General features: G+C 37.0%; 2 protein-coding genes across 3 annotated transcripts in view; both read right to left on the bottom strand.

Annotated features, from left to right (window-relative positions):
• LOC109836656 (glyceraldehyde-3-phosphate dehydrogenase B, chloroplastic) lies at positions 1332 to 5669 on the bottom strand. 2 transcript variants are annotated; one of them, XM_020404630.1, is made up of 9 exons: positions 5325 to 5669; positions 5000 to 5161; positions 4533 to 4700; positions 4289 to 4449; positions 3655 to 3716; positions 3489 to 3538; positions 2180 to 2551; positions 2076 to 2110; positions 1332 to 1711 (listed from the first exon to the last, which is right to left on the bottom strand). In XM_020404630.1, exons 1-9 carry the CDS (start codon positions 5514 to 5516, stop codon positions 1576 to 1578), a joined length of 1338 nt encoding a protein of 445 aa, XP_020260219.1. In that variant the 5' UTR covers positions 5517 to 5669; the 3' UTR covers positions 1332 to 1575. The 2 variants fall into 2 exon arrangements, with proteins under 2 accessions (XP_020260219.1, XP_020260218.1); XM_020404629.1 differs by having other exon boundaries at positions 2076 to 2134; positions 2204 to 2551; positions 5325 to 5667.
• Positions 5975 to 19567, bottom strand: part of LOC109836657 (protein POLLEN DEFECTIVE IN GUIDANCE 1-like) — a 27663-nt gene continuing 14070 nt past the window's right edge. The window contains exons 9-10 of the mRNA XM_020404631.1: positions 7224 to 7292; positions 5975 to 7134 (exon numbers count right to left, since the gene is read on the bottom strand). Of these exons, the coding sequence (XP_020260220.1) occupies positions 6934 to 7134; positions 7224 to 7292 (270 nt within the window). The 3' untranslated portion in view covers positions 5975 to 6933. The remainder of the gene's footprint in view (positions 7135 to 7223; positions 7293 to 19567) is intronic.

Genomic DNA, 19567 nt, shown 5'->3' with positions numbered 1-19567 from the left:
CTTCTTGGCCACTTCCTTCTGCAGTCTTCTACGGGCTTCTTGGACTCGAGCCCGTGCCTGCGCTGACAGTGCGCGGCGCTTGCGAATGCGGCGCTCCTCCAGTGTCGAACGGTTCCGTTTGACACGGACCCATTCGTTCGTTGGCGGCTTGGAGGAGCTGCCATTCATTGTTTGTTGAGGCTGTTTGCCTCTCCTGTTCTTCAGATCCGCGTTGTAGCGGATTCCGTCGGTGGACTCCATCGCTTTGGCGAATTCTTTGGCCAAGCATTGGCGTTGCCTTTGGCGGGCTCTCTTTGAGAGAGTCACCGCTCCTTTGGTGACGGAGGAATTGGTTGGAACCAGCTTGATCTGGTTGGAGGTTGGTGGAGCCTCACCCGACGCAGCTTTGGCATCAATCGGGGTGAGACCGTCGTTGGTAGCTTCAACTTCTTCGTACCAACGTACCTTTCTCCTGGAGGAGAACTTCTTGGACTTGCGAGGGGAGGTGGATCCGGACGAGGATGACTTTGGGCTTCTATTCTAGGAGCAATTGGAGAGATTGAGAGTTGATTGTTGAGGGTTTATGAGATATTTGTAACCCTAGTTTATTCCTCTTGATTTCTAATAGTAAAAACTCCCCCCTCCTTGCCCCGTGGACGTAGGCATCTCGCCGAACCACGTAAATCTGGTGTTTGATTGTTTGTGCTGTTGATTTTGGTTGGTTCTTTATCTTTCTCGGCGATTGTTTTGGTTTCTCAAGGCGCAACAGGATGGCTGTGGAAGTGAATGAGCTTAAAAAAAGGTTTTGGAATAGAATTTAATACCTCAGTGTTCAATTTTTTTTTTTACAAATACGAATTTGGATAGTATTATTTGAATTTCTTCGGATTCGAATGAATATACTTCCCAAACATTAGCGAATATTTAGGACATATTACAACATACTTATTTGATTAATAATTTATAGTTTTATGGACATAACCTATATATCCAATTAAAATATTTCTTATTTAGTTAAACGAGATGTGGTTTTAAAATTTGTGGTAGGGATCTTTATTTTTACCAAAGTTTGTGTAAACTTGAGTTGCACGATATAGATGTGTCAAGAATATTTTATCATGCATGTAATAATATAAATTGTAATGGATAAAAGTCTAAACGAATATTTGATTATCGAATATACATTTGATTAAATTTTATTGGCTTATAAAAAAAAAAGCTAAAAGGTATTTATTTAGTGTTAAATGAACCGTCAAATCGAATATTCGTCCCCCCACTCCCCCAAGAATATAGACGAACTAATAACCAACCATTTGATAATAAGCTGACTAGTTCCCACCTCTACACCCAAATAGTTGAAAGGGACGGATTCAATATTACATTTCTAGAGTTTGATTTATTATACCAGTACAAAACCAAGCTTAGTAAGCTCATCAAATGGCATATTTTCAAACAACCTCATTGTTTACAAACATTATTTTCCCCTTCACCTTTCAATTCAAAATGACCGTCTCCTTTTGATGAACGCTCGAATAATTCAAAACATGTAAGATATGATCTACACATATATATATGAAGTGATAAATAGAATTAAATTTATGCTTCATAAACTTTGCATTCCTCGGTCTCTGGGTTTGTTTTGCAGAAGTCTTCAAGCGGGTCTCCGCTTCCTGATGCAGCAGCACCGGGCCATTTGTTTGCCACCAAATGTGCCAAATCAACCACTCTTTGGCTGAAATTAAGAGGAAATTAAGTAAACATTGAAGGCATTTTAATCTTATTCTGATATATTTTATTCGTTATTGACTGACTGAATCATGTTAAATCCTTTAGTATTATTTTGTACTCTCTACTATCTATATATATTAGTACTCTGCGCTAACATCTCCTATATTAAGACACGTGTAAACGACATATAATTCTTTCATCCGTACACTCGGTAGCATTTATCACCACTCAACTATTTTAGAAGCACTTATCATTTCTAGAACGGTTAATTGCATATAACTCGATGATAAGTACTAATAATAAATAAGTTGAGGGATGATAAGTACCGCTAATTATATCATAGAAGGGAAAACCAGATCATGTCTCACCTGTAACCCCACTCATTATCATACCAAGCCACCACCTTCACCATATCATCCCCCATCACCATCGTCAACGACGAGTCGATCGTCGACGCATACCAAGCCACCACCTTCACCATATCATCCCCCATCACCATCGTCAACGACGAGTCGATCGTCGACGAAACATCAGTGCACCTGAAATCCACCGACACCAGCGGCACGTCACAAACGGCCAATATCCCCTTCAGCGGGCCATCGGCCGCCTTTCTGAAGGCTGCATTGACGTCCTCGGCGGTGATGCCTTTCTTGGCGACGTTGATGACGAGGTCGACGATGGAGACGTTGGGGGTCGGGACTCGGAGGGCGATGCCGTTGAGCTTGCCCTTTAGTTGCGGGAGGACGAGGGAGACGGCCTTGGCTGCGCCGGTGCTGGTGGGGACTATGTTGAGGGCTGCTGCTCTCGCTCGCCTCAAGTCACGGTGTGATGCGTCCAACAGTCTCTGTTAAGGTATAGAGTCTTTTAACATGTAAATTTCACAAAGGGTAAACTACAACCTCCTCCGGTCATACATTATTTATTTAAAGAGTAATGATAACTAGACCATCCAGACGTTGAAGAACATTACAATGTGTGGAAATGACCTTTTCTCTGAATTGCTATTGAAGTTATGAATAATCAAGGACGCTACACTTTTTGTTTTTTAAAGTACAAAAGTACAAAGTTTGAGATTTGTAGTCTAGTTACTCAAAACCATTTTTGTGTAGTATTTCTCAATCCCTACATTACTCAAAACCATTTTAAACTTCACAAACCATGACTACTACTCATTCACAATCCCTACATTACTCAAAACCATTTTTGTGTAGTATTTCTCAAACTTTGTACTTTTGTACTTTAAAAAACAAAAAGTGTAGCGTCCTTGATTATTCATAACTTCAATAGCAATTCAGAGAAAAGGTCATTTCCACACATTGTAATGTTCTTCAACGTCTGGATGGTCTAGACATTAATTTGTATTTGAGTAGAAAACACGTCTGGTTTGGGAGTTGAAAGGAGAAATACTACACAAAAATGGTTTTGAGTAATGCAAAAAATTTAAACTTTTATAATTAATTTAAAATTATCTATCTATTAAGACTGAAGAACAAAAGTTCATTACAAAACTAACAGGTTTATTGATGATCATATTCACAAATAAATAAGAGTAGTATCAAATATTCTTTCCCATAATTTTCTAGTTACAAACTGTAATATATATTGCATGTTTATACAAATAACTATGTTTAAATACATTTCTGTACATGAATTAGTAATATATAAATAATTATATTTGAATAAGAGTAGTATTAAACATTCTTTTCTGGGCCTAATTCGGTAGTTATCAGCATGAACACTTAAATCAATACGTATTAGTTTCTGTAATAACATTGCAATACCTGATCTCCTGTGTAAGAATGAGTAGTAGTCATGGTTCCCTTCACAATCCCTACACAGACACATACACACAACACAGTTTAAATGACTAGAAAACTAAAAAATAATTCTTATTTTTCTCCCAAATTTCAAACGAAACAAAAAAAAAAAAAAATTTAAAATACTAACCAAACTCTTCATCCAACACTTTCACAAAGGGAGCCAGACAGTTTGTTGTGCACGATGCATTGCTACAAAAACACACCAAAAACATGGTTTGTGAAGTTTGGCGTTTGACATATTTCAAACTTGCTATAAAACACCACCAAAACCTTCCTATTTGCATAAACAAATCCCCTATACTATGACATTTTTTAACTTATCGCCCCTGTAGTTTTTTTTTTCTTTTCCTTTCATCCCTGACAGCATGCATGTTTGCTATTTCATAGTGGAAGGGAAAGATAAGGAAAGATAGGGGAGAAAAGAGATGAGAAAGTAAGAGAATTTCCTTCCCCTCTTCCGTCGCAATTTTGGGGTGAACGAAGTTTCTATTGATCGGAAGGGAATTTAGGGGAATGAGGGGGGAACAGCGAAACTCTCAAAAAACTTCCCAAACTAGGTGAACAAGTTTCTTATTTTTCGCTTCTCCCCTATTTCACCACTATACAAATTTCACTTGGGGTAAAAGCATAAGGTGAAATGTATCTGTTGAAATGAAACTACACGGGTAATAAATTCAAAGACGCCATTCTACACAATGTGCAATTAACCTTGTCAGTTTTGCTCATTGCTCTATTGAAGAAAAATGAAGAGAAATCCAAACCTTATGATGTTTGCGACTTCGTCGGAGTAATCCCCTTCGTTTACTCCCACAACATACGTTGGAATATCGGCACCCTTGGCCGGAGCTGTGATGATAACCTTCTTGGCTCCGGCTTGGATGTGCTTTCCTGCACCTGGACCATCCACAAACACTCCGGTCCCCTTCATCGAACAAGTTAACAACGTTACATTTCAATTTTTATCTATAGTGTAAGAACGCATTTACTGATGTAAAGATCAAATACCTCAATAACAATGTCGATCCCCATTTCAGCCCATGGAAGCTTCAACGGATCACGGTTTGCCACAACCTTGATGTGTTTTCCGTCAACGCTGATCGTCTCATTGTCAACGATCTTCACGTCTGCTTTGAACGTGCCAAGCATCGAGTCATATTTCAGAAGGTGAGATGCCTACAGAACAATCGAATATATGTTATTATAGTGAAAGAGCATGTATGAATTGGCCAATTGAACATCAAATGACATGCATCACTTTTTTGCCCCTCAATTTAGAGTATAATTAGTTTTTTTATTAAAACTGAGAATAAAAATTACTTCATTATCACGTGATTCTCACTCATGTGACATCCTCATTTGGAGTTCAGAGAATGTAATTGCTAATAAAATAGTTTGGAAGTTATAAGCGACTGCAGAATATATGAAATTAACTCGATATAAATAAATGCAAAATGTTAAGTTTGTGAACTTACATTCTTGACACCTCCGCTGTCATTGACAACGACGACGTCGAGAGGGGAGTCCTTCCTTCCATGCCAACATCTGAGGAAGTTTCGTCCAATGCGACCAAATCCATTGATTGCTACCTTCAGCTTCGCAACGGTCTCACCTCTAATGGGTTTGGCTGCTGCAACCTGATGCATCATATAACACATATATTAAGTACATAGTAACACCTCTCCACTGGGGAGCGACCTTCACTCGATTTCAAGTTCTCTATTTGCCTACCACCATATTGATTTCAGTAAATGCATAATTAACATCTTGATGTCTGTCACTGTCAGTTCAAGATCTTACCTTGGTAGATAATTGAGCAGTCACAACATCAGAGAAGGAGGATTCTCTCGCATTCGACGCCAAGGAAACGCTTCGGAGTCCAGAGAACTCGGAGAACTCGAGCCTCTGAACTCTGGTAGGGGTCTTGGGTTGGTGGAGCTTGATGGAGGAGGAGGGGATCCTGGAAGAAGCAAGAGCTGCATGGCTTGCCATTTTAGATAGTCAGCAGCCAAGATCAGAGGGAGTTGGCAGAGGGAGCTTATGTATATACTTGCATTTGGTGTTTTCATTTGTATGGTTACAGTCTGGGGTGCATCATAAGGGCATGATATGAGATGAGAGGATGATGAGCGGCCAAAAGTTGGAGCCACACATATCTTAGCCTCACTTCTCAAATATTATATGGCTTCTCAAAATTGTCCCTTTCTTTATTTCATTTCATTTCATTTTAGTCTTTTTTGTGAAATTTGAAAGTTCTTGGTTTGTTCATTGATACCACTTGCTATCAATGAGATATTTGTTTATCTATAAGTCAAGACTTTGCATGGCCAAAAAAACTGCTAGAAGATCCTTTTCCTGTGCTCATTCTCAGCCTTGTATTGTTGACACAAAAACCTGAAAGAGTGATCGTAAGACTCCCTTGGGAGGAAGCCTTTCCATTAACAAAAAGGTAAGTGGAGAGATCACGGCTTTTGATTACAACTTAAAATTACAACATTCCAGTTCTTTACTATACAATTACAATCCATTCCAAAATACTAACATTTACCATATAAAAGCATATTGCACCCATTTCTATTTTAAGGTAAACTGAAGGTGATTTTTTTCATCAATTGAAAGTGCAAACAAAGAGAAACAATCCAACGACCATGGCCCATCCGCTAGTCTGCAAACCAAGTGGAGAGTTGCTTTGGGATGCGAACTCCTCATGTTCTGTACTTGAGATTTTTGTACCCACTAGTCAGTAAGCATGAACCACTCTATTGTTCGTGGAAAATAAGAAAAAACTTGAGTGTGTTTCTGGGGAAGTCCTTGTACCTCGTCCAACTTTCAACTGAATAATAACCACCAAAATTGTTTCTTTTCATTCCAGAATCTACATCATTGTTGAAAACCAAGAACACTTGGGATTTTACTCAACGCGGGAAGTAGACATCTCTATGCCTCTATGAATTATACATATTTGTAATCTAAAGTAGGATTGTGTGGTATATCTGGATCTGTACACTTAGACAACTCGTCCGCAAGTCTTTCCTCTATTCCAAATCCACATTATTATATCACATATAATACGCAAAACTGGGAGCAGTCCAATCCCGTAGGCACAATAGAATCTATGATATTGCAGCTTCTAAGAATGCAAGGAAATATCACCTGTTCTCATTATGTCCCTGTGGAATGCATGTACGGAACTCTGCTTCAGGAGCAAAGTGGATGCATATCCAATGAACAAAAGCAGGTGAGTTACTAGCAGCTAGAATCTTCTCGTTGCGAAAAGATTGCACACACCAAGGTCACAGGCAATGGTACAGGAGCTCCATAGTAAAAATCGCCAAGAAGTAGATATACAAAGATCTCTTGAGAAGATTCTCCCTTGAACGCAAAGTAAAGAAAAAGCAAAGCTTTGGCCTCAATCAATGTGTTGTTTCTTTTTCTGTCGTTGGGCAAGATACCAAGATGCAAGGCCGCGAAGGCTGACACCAACTAGTATCTTGCATATAGTGAGCATGATGTAGGTCAAGCTTGACCAAATGAGGATCCAAAGCAATCTCCATGTGAGGGGACCAAAAGGAAGAAGGTTTGAATATATCGGAGTCAATACTCGGATGACCTGCACAATGTTTGAAAAAAACTATGAGATCCTTAGATAAATATAGGAAATGACTTTCCAAACAATTGGAGTCCGTGGCCAGAACCTACCACACATGCTGGTGCGAGAGGGATGAAAGTAAGGTCTTGTCGACGTTCTTCAGGCTTCTCATTTAGCGTCTAAACAAAGAAGGAAAAACAAAAAACATAAGCAATATATTCCCAAATAAGCATCTTTTTAGTTGCATAAACACAGACTCATATATATTTTTTAGAATTAAGCCTTCAGGCTAAAGGAAAAGGGAATGTTTCTCCAGTGGGGTTGAAGTCTATACTAATATAAAAGTCACCCTTTCATCATGTTACAAAGTGAGTGAAAACACTCTGATAATTAAAACACCAGGTAGGGATTTTAATCATCATTTTGCATATAATAAATTATTTTGTTTTACAAAATGAAAGTAAATGAATAGAAAAGCAAACAAGAAGCGCTCATTCATAACTCCAGAAAGTTCTCTTTTTTTATTTTTGAATAATTTAAAATTTCAATTCAAATTCTACTGAAACTGTACTTGAAATAGAAAAGATAAAGCCTATGAAGGAGAACCAATCACAAACAAAATTTGAAACTCAAACAAAAAAGAAATTTCACATGCCTAAAGAGGCCTTCTTTGCATTAAATTGAACTCCTGTTTCAGGCGCCCTGATTTCTGGCAGTAACAGCAAAAGGGAATATATAATATTGATGTATATCTTAGAGACTGGGTGTTATCACCATAAGATTCTTTCTGATATTGCAAAGGTATTTGTTATTGCCAAAAGAATTTGGACATTGTCTCTCGTGCATGGATATGTTTGTAATTTGTGCAATGATTTGTTAGTGAGGATAAAAGCCAGCATGAGTAATTCTTTGTCACGTTGAACACAATACCACATGTCTATTGCAACAGATATATCACACCCCCATAATCCTTGAAAATCAAATAAGACAAGACATCATAGATGACAGCTACACGTTCTGCTTTTAAATATGCCAACCAACTAATCTCTTGCAATATAAGTTGTAGTGTAATAGTAAGTTGAAACAAATAACCGTATACTACTTTAATCAAGGTAAACAACTTCACTTAACACAAGTGCCTAGGTGAACACTGTATTTTCTAAGGTTATCTTGGCAGCTAGAGATCCTGCCAGACAGAATATCCACATACTGATTTGGGACATAATGAATCCGACATCAATATTCTACCCAGATCAAAGTAAAACAAAATCAAACTTATATAGTTTCATTAGTGTGGAAATGTTACATCATTTTATTACTTTTAGAGGTTGACAATATGCTAAGAAACGGTAGAAGAATAATAAAAGGCCATCACACCCAGAAAAAATCTCTGCCTGCATAGGCAGCTTGGTTTTTCAACACAGATATTTGACCACAATACGTTTTTTTTTTTTTTTGGCAGTTATAAATCACAGTTGGATCATGGTATCAAACCCCCAACAACCTATTCATATCCTCTAAATGAAAAAGAGAAAGATGGAATGTCATCAGATTGGTTATCTCCGTATATCTCTCTGCCATCTACCCTCCTACGCGTTGCAAGGGTTGATAACTACAAAAAGTAATTCCTATTGACCAGGGGATGTCATGCCGAAACCAATCATCGAACTTTTCTAATGAGAAAAGTTTTATTCTTGCAGAAATAATACGCAGCATTCAATAGAAACGTTAATATGTTTTAGTTATATCATGACATCCACAACATTTTAAGCTCTGAGATCACCATAGGTATGCCTATCAACAATATCGATTTGTATATAAAAATAGATTATATATTTCGGGAATATAAGCTCCACTTTGCATTGCACAGATAACTTTGTTGCTATGACACATATACTTCCACCAAGAAGTCATATCATACAGTGTATTAGAAATGACATTCCTTGCTGGGCCATTGTTATTTTCTATGTACATTTTTGTGTGTATTCACTAGTAGAAAAATAAGTATCCTAGACGGAATATCCTAGACGAAAAATTTTCCGTCTAAGATACAACATCCTAGACCGGAAAATCCTCGACGACCGAAAAATTCCGTCGAGGATTTTCCGTCTACAATATAATATTCTAGACGGAAATTTCCGTCTAGAATAATATTGTAGACGGATTTATTTATTTGTTTATTTTTTTTGAAATGAACCGAGTATCCTAGACGAAAATTTTCGTCTAGGATTTGCGGTTCAATTTTTATTAAAAAAAAAAGGCCCCAGATCTAGCCCTAAATACACCCGCTGTTTCCCCTAAATTCCCTAAATTCCCAAATTCTCTTCCCATCGTCGCCTCTCTCTCTCATTCGAGATCGCCGTCCCGTCGTCGCCCCCCCCCTCAAAATCAAAAGGGCTTCAGTCGAAAACTCCATCTCTTTGAGGTTAGCTTTCGATCGAGCTTGATTTCATGATTGATTTTGAGTTTTGTGATCCCCGATTAGATATTGACATCACTAGTTTTCTCAAACCCTAGTTTTATAATGTTCAGGTTCTAGCAACTGAAAATTTGTAGATTGGGGATTTGAATTATGAATTGCATACTAATGTTTGCAATACAATTAGGGGGGGCTCATTTAGATCGATGTTGTGTAAAATCTTTTTTTGTCAATCAAACACTTGATTATCATCAGACATATATATCAATGGAAACAAGCTTCCTTCAAAGATGTTGTAAAATTTTGCTCTTTTAGCCAATATTCAAATTGAATTAAATATTACTTAGGACAAATAAGCATGGTTCGTTAGTCGTAAGTTAGCACCCACGAGTTGGACTGATGGTTTCGCCATCATCAAGCCCATTTTCGTTCTGAAATCGTTCACTTATTGTTTGAATAAGAACAGCTAATTTGTGATGCTTTGTGTCCTTCTTATCAGCTAATTTGTAACTTTAATGTGCTAATATTGTTGTGTGATTATGTTCGCATTTGTATATTCATATGCACAATGCTTTGGTACTCCACATGATAGTGTTTCTAGGGACCCCCTGAAATGGACGTGGCGCATCAAATTGCAGATAAAAATGCGGCCTCTCCTACACTTGCATTTCCCTAGAAAATGACATGCATGTTTGTATGTATGCGCGTGGAGAGAGAGAGGGCTCTTTTTCTTGTACTTTAAGGCATAGTCCACATCCATTGGTCTGAAATTGTTGGATGACTCATTGGTCTTATCTTACACATGGGCTCTCCTATCTCTCTTCATATTTTGGTTTGATATATTATAAAGTTCTCATTTTTGTCATACGGATTGTGATTTGAATTGTACAAATGTGATTATATAGGTTTGTGATTTGAAAATGTGTGAGTTATGGAAGAAAAAGTTTGCAAAAAATATAGTGATATATAACGCAATATTATATAATAATGTGTTATATATCCAATTTAGGTGAAAAAAATATAACGTTATCCCTAGACTCCCGTCCGATAATTACAGTCAATTCTTTGAGGTCATAATATAAGATAAACGAGTCAAATTTGGGTAAGAGATAAATTTTTCTACTCGAAATTGATCGTTCCCTTTATATTATAATAGAAAAGAATTGGTATAGAAATTTATAATTATTGGATCTATCCTTCTCAGACGGGTTAAGAATATAGTAGTGCATACATCCAACTTTATATACTTTGTATGTTTTCATTTCTTAAAAATTTTGGCAGTCCCTACCTGTTGTTCTCCGTGTACAATAAGCGTATGTTGTTCTGTGTTTTGATATATTATCAGTACGCATAATAACATCCGTACAGTGTACAGAGAGAACAACGGGTAGGTGCTGCCGAAATTTTTAAGAAATGAAAATATACAAAGTATATGAAGTTGGATGTAAACACTATTATATTCTTAATGGGATAGAAGCTTTCCTATGACAGCCGTTAGAGTGTGCCAATTAATCTCCATACCTTAATAAGTTTCAAACATACCTCAATGAGCCTAACTTAAATGCAATAACGTATGTTTTGGATAGTTTAAAATTTATGGGTATGCTATCTATTCTTAAATAGAGTTTCTAATTATATATTACCCACAGATGAGGAAAATTCTTGACAAGTCATGGATAGATATCCCTAGGAGTGAACGGTTTCACGATCGACGTTATAGGGATGGATGTGAAGCCTTCATGAAGTATGCCGAAATGAACCCAAAAAATTTAAGTAGCGGTGCAATGTACTGCACCTATTATAGGTGTAAGAATATGAAGCTGAAAAATAGAGATGAAATACGAAGTCACTTAGCAAACTCTGGGTTTTGCGAGGAATATAAATATTGGTCCTATCACGGGGAAGGCCGTACTAAAGATGAAGTACCGGATGTGCATGTCGATACCAGTCATAGTTTCAGGATAGATGATACAGAAAATTTACAAACTGATATTGGACCTGACCATACCGAATACAATATTAACAATGACAATGAAGATGATATCATAGATGATGTCCAAGATGCTCATGTTCCTGAGGACTTGGATCGTATAATGAAACTACTAGAGGATAGTGAAAAGGATCTGTATGAGGGTTGCACCGAGTACTCTTAGATTTTCATTTATGTTGGAGCTCTCACATATTAAGAGCTTCAGTGGAATGGCAAATACTTATTTTGAAATGCTTCTTGATTTGCTGCGGAAGGTATTTCCAAAATGAGAGCGTAGCATTCCTAAAACAACTTATGCGGCAAAGCAAATAGTTTCCGATTTGGGGCTTGATTACAATAAGATTGATGTGTGTCCCAATGATTGTATTCTCTACTACAAGGATAATAAAGACCTTCAGGAATGTCCAACATGTGGAGTTTCTCGATGGAAACAACACACCCGCTCTTCAACAAGGCAGACAACAGAGTCAATGTACATGCAGAGCATAATTCCAGCTAAGGTGCTTCGCCATTTCCTATTAGTTTTTAGATTGCAACGTCTGTATATGAACAAAGACACCGCTAAGAACATGAGGTGGCACAAAAAAGGTCGTATAGAAGATGGTAAGCTGAGACATCCAGGTGATGCAGAGGCTTGGAAGCATATTGATAAGACTTTTCTCAATTTCGCTCATGAATGCAGAAATGTCAGACTTGGGCTTTCTAATGACAGATTCAATTCGTTCGGGGTTATGAGTTCAGGTTGGTCTACATGGTCAGTTGTCTTAATGTCATATAATTTACCCCCACTGCTTTGTATAAAATAACCGTATATGATACTCTCATTACTGATACCAGGTAAGCATGCACCAGGTAATGATATGTCTACTTAGAGCCCTTAATTGATGAGCTAAAACAGTTATGGTTGGAGGGTATGTTGATATATGATGCTCATGCTAAAGAGTCGTTTAGACTTCGTGCTATCCTAATGTGGACAATTAATAATTTTTCAGCTTATGCGAATCTTTCTGGTTGGTCTAAAAAAGGTAAGTTTACTTGTCCAGTATGTGGCCCAGAATTTGAAGACATTCACTTACCATATAGTCGGAAGTATTGTTACTGGTTTAACAAGAGATGGTTGCCCTCGGGCCACAAATACAAAAAAATAAGCAATAAGTTTGACGAGACTGTTGAGACTAGGAGTAAATCACGTCAAATGACCGATGCTGATATTGTAAAGTTGCTTGAGCATCTTCCAAAATTTGAGGTTCAGGCAAAGGAAAAAGACACTGAAGAGGAAGAGAGAAATCCAACGGGCATATGCTGATAATGGAGTCGATAAATTACCAAAAGGATGGAGTAAATTCAGTATCTTCTTCCAGCTACCATATTAGCAAAAGCTTAAAATTAGACATAACTTAGATGTCATGCATATTAAGAAAAATATTTGTGACAACATAGTTTTAACCCTCCTTCAAGATCCTAATAAGTCAAAGGACGACCTAAGGGCTCGTCAAGACTTAGCTGCATTGAATATACGAAAAGATTTGTAAGCACAAGATGTTGGACTTAAGAAAAAATATAAGTCTTCCTCTCGTGTTACGATGTCGACAGAGCAGATGCAGAGATTTTGTGAGGTCCTCAAATCAGTAAAGTCACTGGATGGGTATTCAACTAATATATCAAATAATGTTCAGGTGCAGGAGAGGAAACTTTTAGGCCTAAAGACCCATGATTATCACGTTCTTCTACATCAATTGCTCCCGGTTGCATTGCGTAATAATACGGAGAAAGATGCATCGAAAATTATTATGAAGTATTGTGGGTTCTTCAGAAAATCGTGCTCCAAAGTTATAGATGTGAATGAATTTAAAAGTTTGAAACAAAAATATCATTAATTTTATGCAACCTGAAATTTATATTTCCTCCTTCCTTTTTCACGATCATGATCCATGTTACTCAACATCTAGCAAGAGAGGCAATAATTGCGGGTCCTGTATCGTATCGTTAGATGTACCTAATTGAGAGGTTAGGGACTTCACCCAGTGCATTAATTTCATATGCAATGTATACATCTTTAATTTGTCCTATTCGAGGTTTGTCTTAGATTAGATATTTGTAGTTCATAAAGTTTGAGTTAGTGTAGGTATTTGGGGTTTATGAAGCGCCTAGTTCGCAATCGAGCTCGTCCAGAGGGTTCTATGGCTGAAGGTTACGTGACCAACGAATGTCATATGTTTGCATCACTTTATATGCGCAAACGTGTAACAGCTGATCAGACCCCAACTAAGGAAAAGAAACTCGAAAAATATCAAAGATTTGACTTGGAGCAGGTTCATGCATATGTATTGAATAATCTTGATATTTTCAACGATTATCGAAGGTAATATATACTAATATAGCAAAATCGGACCTTGGATGAATTATTTACTTTCATTATACCAATACAATCGTATTGTTGTATAAATAGGCGACATCTGGAGAAGCTTAAAACTGAAATATCAGGCATGAATGCAGCACATGCTATTTAAAAAAAACACATCAAAGATTTTCCTTATTGGTTCAGAACCGATGTAAGTAGCGTAGCACTAGTATTGTATTTTTCATTTTAAAATTTTTAAGCAAACACGAAGATCATTTTGTTCGATTGATGTTGGGTTTAGGTTGAGAAGGACGTTCTCGATAGTACCATACTATCTGAAGATATTTTAGTTCACGCACAATATCCTTACTATGAAGTGAGACGATATAGTGAACACATCATTAATGGATATAAATTTAAAATAGTGGCGACCGATGATAAGAAGGTAACACAAAATAGTAAAGTCATTGGGTGTTTTGCTCAGGAATGTTTTTCAAGCATAAGAAGTCAGAACCCAGTTGAAGCTGACATATTATATTACGGCCAGTTGGAAGATATTGTAGAGATAATTTATGGATATGGCAAAAAAACTCAGCGTAATTATACAATGTTTAAGGTTCGATAGAGTCCTGCCAAACCGCGTAAGGATCACTATGGGTTTACACTTGTAAATCTCGACAAAGAGATATATCTAGATGAGAAGTTCATATTCGCAGAACAGGCGGACCAGTGCTTCTATGTGAAAGACCCAAAGGTTGCTACCGATTGGGTCATATTATATAAGGAGCCAAGATCTATTGTCCTCCTTAATAATAACAATGATAGTGATGAGGACAATGAACCAGTTGATTCTTCTGATGAAATTTGGCAAAACTTCTCTTACCCTCAGAATGTCATGCTTGATATGACAGATGTGGAGATCCAGGCCGACATCCTAATAAATATCAGAGATAGAGATCCCGAGTCAGATGTGCAAACAAGGTCAACAATTAGTAGGCGAAAGCAGACATCGTTAAATATAGCCAGAACAATACAAACAAGACCTCGTTCAAAACGAAAATAGCAAGTTGTAGAAGGTATATTATGTATAAGTCATTTTAGCCATACAATATGTTATTTAAATATTTAATTGCAATAAGACAATAATCTTTGTTAATTAGCATGTACATATTTCTTGTTTTGCATCTCCTATTTCAATTTTACAGATGAAGAACTCGAGGTTCTTTGATCATTTGCGTGATCGGTCACGGTCTACCAGACTAGGCTCAGAGCCTCTTCAGGAGGCACACCTAGCATCACCTACGGATATAGGTATGAATTATCAATTATCTTTGGACAACTCAAAGTAGACATTTAACTCATCATTTGAGCTAAGTATTTTTTTAATATGTGTAGATGTGGATTTATTGGGTCGTCTTCAGGACACAACTCTAGCATTCTCGCCTCATATAAGTATTGTATAAATATGTGTTTGTATTGATTATTCAATCATACTTAAAGTATAATTTAGTATTTAAGATCTATTACCTGTTAGTCAATTATTTTTTATTTTCATAGATAATTTTTCAGGCACAGATTATTCATCACCCGGACCCACTGATACACATGCATCCCCCACTACAGGTAATGGGTAGTAATATGTCAATTTAGAGGTCTCTTTTTATAGTGATACTTCAGTCGTCTCGTATTAGTTATCTTATTTAATCATCTAGAGGATTCTTGGACACCATCGTTTTCGCATCCAAAAGCGGGGGACGAGATACGTTCATGGACTCCTGACATTAGCCAGCTACCATTGCCTCCAGACTCGATCATATCAAAAACTAATGCCATGAAGAATCATCCACTTGCATTGAAAAGACTAGATGAACTAAAGCCTATAATGCAAGTTAGAAAGGATGTTGCAATCGCTGCGATGAATAAAGAAGTGGAGAGAGGTAAATATATTAATTTTGTCCCATCCACATGCTTTTTTTCACTTAACTTTACTAAACATGTGTTTGTCAATGTAGGGGCGAAACGAGATGCTACAGGTCAGAGTGGACGGGGTGCAAGCAAACCTGATTTGAAACAAACATCGAGAGGATTTCGGGGTATTCTTCAGTGGGCCGATAATCTGCCGATCGGCCCTTGGTCGAAAAAATTAAACAACTACATTGGTGTCATAGTACGGAGAGCTAATATCATCAACCCGTACGTCAAATTCAAGGAGCTTCCATGGTAAGCATACGAAGATATATGGAGAGAACTGATGGTATATATCTATTCCTTCGTATTTTTTAATACTTGAGTACATTTATGAATACATTTACCATTTCCGAAACTGATCTCATCAAATAATCTAAATAATTAAACTAGATATTTGCAATGACACATACATTTATCTAGTTCGATATTATTAATCTAGAATGTTTGCAATGACATATACATTTATCTAGCTTGGATTGATATGACTGTCTTTTTCCATCTCATCAAAAAACGTCTTAAAAACTGCATTTCCTCATAAAATGTTAAGACTTCATTTCCTAGTCCATAAACATCCTACAGTTCTTAATAACTAAAATCAAACATGTCATAATATATGTATATTCCCTTATTCAAATGGTGTGTTTCTGTTAAAAGTTTTGTATAAATGAATTTGTATTTCTAAGCTGCATACATTTTTCACATATCTATATGCATAATTGTAGGATTACTACTGTCTTGAGGATTATCCTGGAGCGTGGCACTATGTTTTCAACATAAAGGTTGAGGCCGTGCTCAAACAATGACGACATGAGCTGAAGATTTCAACATATGATAAATATACAGAAGATTGGCAGAGATACTTAAATGTCGATGATAGGGTGGACATCGATCATTTCACGACGCTTATTTTCTATTGGGATACCGAGTCAGCACAGGTACTCATCATTTTCATATTGCTTACAAACGAAGATTGTAGATGCATTTCTTTTTTAGTAATAATTTTTTTTTTTGTAGAATAAATCTAAGAAGGGCTCGACGAACAGTCATAGCAAGCGCAAGCTTGACCACCACTTGGGATCGACGTCCTTTGCTAATCTTGAGTATAGTTATTGTCAAGACACGATATAATATTTAAAGTATTGTATTCACATGCTACATTTATCAATATGATCAAACAATTTTAATTTATTATAATTTGTAGGGAAAGCCGATAATGCCGATCAATTTGAAGGCAAAGTTAGCTTACAGCACCTTTCGCTCGACATATAAAGATGAAGTCAAGATTAAGGAGAACATGGTGTTGGTGGTAAATATTTTCAATAAATCATTAGATAATAAGTATTATGTTGATGTTCATTTCATTATTTGCCAATCAAATATGTCTCTTCCTTATGTGATTTAGGATAATATTGATGTTGCGTCAAAGGATGCAGCACTACGTGCTACCCAAGAAGCTGCTGATGACCCTCATGTATTGTCTAGAGAGGAAAATGATGCTATCGCTATGAATGTGATGGGGTATAATAACCGGGGCAGATTTCCATTGATGGGGGTTAGAGCTCAGCGGGGTTCCTCCAGAAAATCCTCAACGGCGTCCTCAGTAACCTCGACTACGATAGGATCATCTACAAGGAATCCTACCACTTCAGCAATTTTGCGCGTCTCTCGTTATTTGTGCGGTAAGATCGACACTGCATTACTCGTGCAGCTGACGAAGTCTATGTTTTCAGATTTGCCACCGTCCCCCACTAGCGACGATGTTTTCAAACACGTCATATTATGCTTGGTCGAAAAGATTCCGGATGAAGTATTTGCAGAAGTTTTGGACCTTATAGATTTAGACACTGGCGCACAAGTATATTAATAATACATGTCTTATATTGTTAAATTTCATACTCTAAATTTAAATCTTTCTATTTTCAGGTTGGACTTGTTGGAGGAAGCGGTAGTAGCGTGTAGAGGAGGGATATTGACGATGACGATAAATCGTGATTTTCTGTGGTAAGTTTGTTAATTGTATGTCTATTACTCCATGAATGCAATGCTAGATACATGAGATTGTACTAACTTTAATTTATCTCACGAGTGCGATCATGAATGAATGAATAAATGAGTGAGTACTTAATACGCACCATAACTTTTCTCCTCTATTCTACTTAGGCCACTAGAGTTGAATATTTTTGGCTATTGTATACGGTTGTAATCATTGCGACAATGACTATTGCTTATACTACTCCTAGTACTTTTGACAGTGACTACTACTTATGCTACTGCTAGTACTTGTGACCATGACTACTGCTTATGCTACTCCTAGTATGCGTGCTTTGACAAGTATCATTCGTCTTCTTAGAAATTTGAAATTGATGCGAGGATCATCTGAGTGCCAATTCATATGCTTTTTTCTGTTTGCATCACATCCCCTTCATCTTCATTTTAGTTCTTCATTTTAGAAGGCTGATGTTAGGTTGCGAGAGGCCGTAAATTTTTGTTCAGCTTCTGGTGTGGTTTTGTTCACATCACCTCATGGTTCATTGCTGGCATTTTTTTTTTTGGGGGGGGGATGTTGGTGTGACTATTAGCCTCTCATATTCTCACATTATTTTAAGAAGAGAACAGTAGAAGTCTCTGCCTATCTTTAGTCAGATTATATGCTTCATTCCGTCATTTCAATGATGTTTTCTCTGCTGGTTGATTGGCCCATGAAAAAGATGAAAATGGCCTTTCCCCCTTTTTACCGCTTGTTTTTATTAGTTAACTGGTAAAACCTTCCATTTGATTTTGTTGGAGTTAATTAATCCTCCCATTCCTTCCAAGACTTTATTTTGGATGCAATATAGTAGTGGCCTTGTAGCAAATTCTAGCTATGACAACAAATAATATATCCTCTTTTTGGATGCTTGTATGGTTATTTTTCCGGCGCTGCATAATTATTGTTAATTTATCCAAATCTCAACCACTTCCACCCCCAACTGTCCAGCCACCCAAAAGTGTTTTAATGGTCTGTTGTTTGGTAGATTTTCTTTGGATTCTTGTACGTAAAATTGATCCATGTTATAATGATATCTTTGAATTCGAAAATATTGGTGAAATACTAACAACTCTAACTAGAAGATGATATTAAAACCTTCAACAGACCCTACCAGCTCCACTAGCTAAGCATATCATTGAACAACCCACACATGTTAGGATACTCATTTTGGGTTTTGTTTTGGACTATAGTTGTTAATATTTTGGTACACATGAAGGAACTGATTACAATATATATTTCATGTTGCTTTACATAATTGCAGTCCTTTTAATTTTTTGCAATTGTTCGTAGTATGTGGTATGTGTCTTATGCTAATAATGTCATTCTAAAAAATTCATTGTGATCTTCTTTATTTCGCATGATACCGTGAATTCAATTGTCTCAGACCAGCTCCAATGGCCTCATAGAGTTGTTGTTCCCCTTGGTTTAGCTTGTACCAGTGCGTTTATTCTAACAATTCTTATTTATATGTAAGAGAAACATGATATGTATGAAAAAACATGAGCTTGATGTGTTTTAACTGTGAAGTGGTATGTGTGTATGAAAAGACTGTATAGGGGTGTCCAAAAAGCCCGCGGCCCAAGCCCGGCCTGGGGTCGGCCCGGAAATCCGGGCCAAAACCGGGCCCGGGCCCGATCCAGAATAGTAACTTTTTTAAATTTTTTTTTATTTTTATTTTTTGCATGTATAATATATGTATCTATATAA

This window comes from Asparagus officinalis, chromosome 4, assembly GCF_001876935.1.
Source record: "Asparagus officinalis chromosome 4, Aspof.V1, whole genome shotgun sequence".
In the NCBI taxonomy this organism is placed as follows: domain Eukaryota; kingdom Viridiplantae; phylum Streptophyta; class Magnoliopsida; order Asparagales; family Asparagaceae; genus Asparagus; species Asparagus officinalis.
The sequence above is the reverse complement of the archived record's forward strand: the minus strand, read 5'-3'. Positions and strand labels throughout refer to the sequence as shown.

What these genes read in the sequence shown, in the direction of transcription:
- LOC109836656 (XM_020404630.1), bottom strand. Translation starts at nt 5,516, where the DNA reads ATGGCAAGCCATGCAGCTCTTGCTTCTTCCAGGATCCCCTCCTCCTCC. An exon ending in AGTGTTGGATGAAGAGTTTG is followed by an intron (nt 3,539 to 3,654) that starts GTTAGTATTTTA and finishes GTGTCTGTGTAG; the next exon opens with GGATTGTGAAGGGAACCATG. An exon ending in GATAATGAGTGGGGTTACAG is followed by an intron (nt 1,712 to 2,075) that starts GTGAGACATGAT and finishes TCTTAATTTCAG; the next exon opens with CCAAAGAGTGGTTGATTTGG.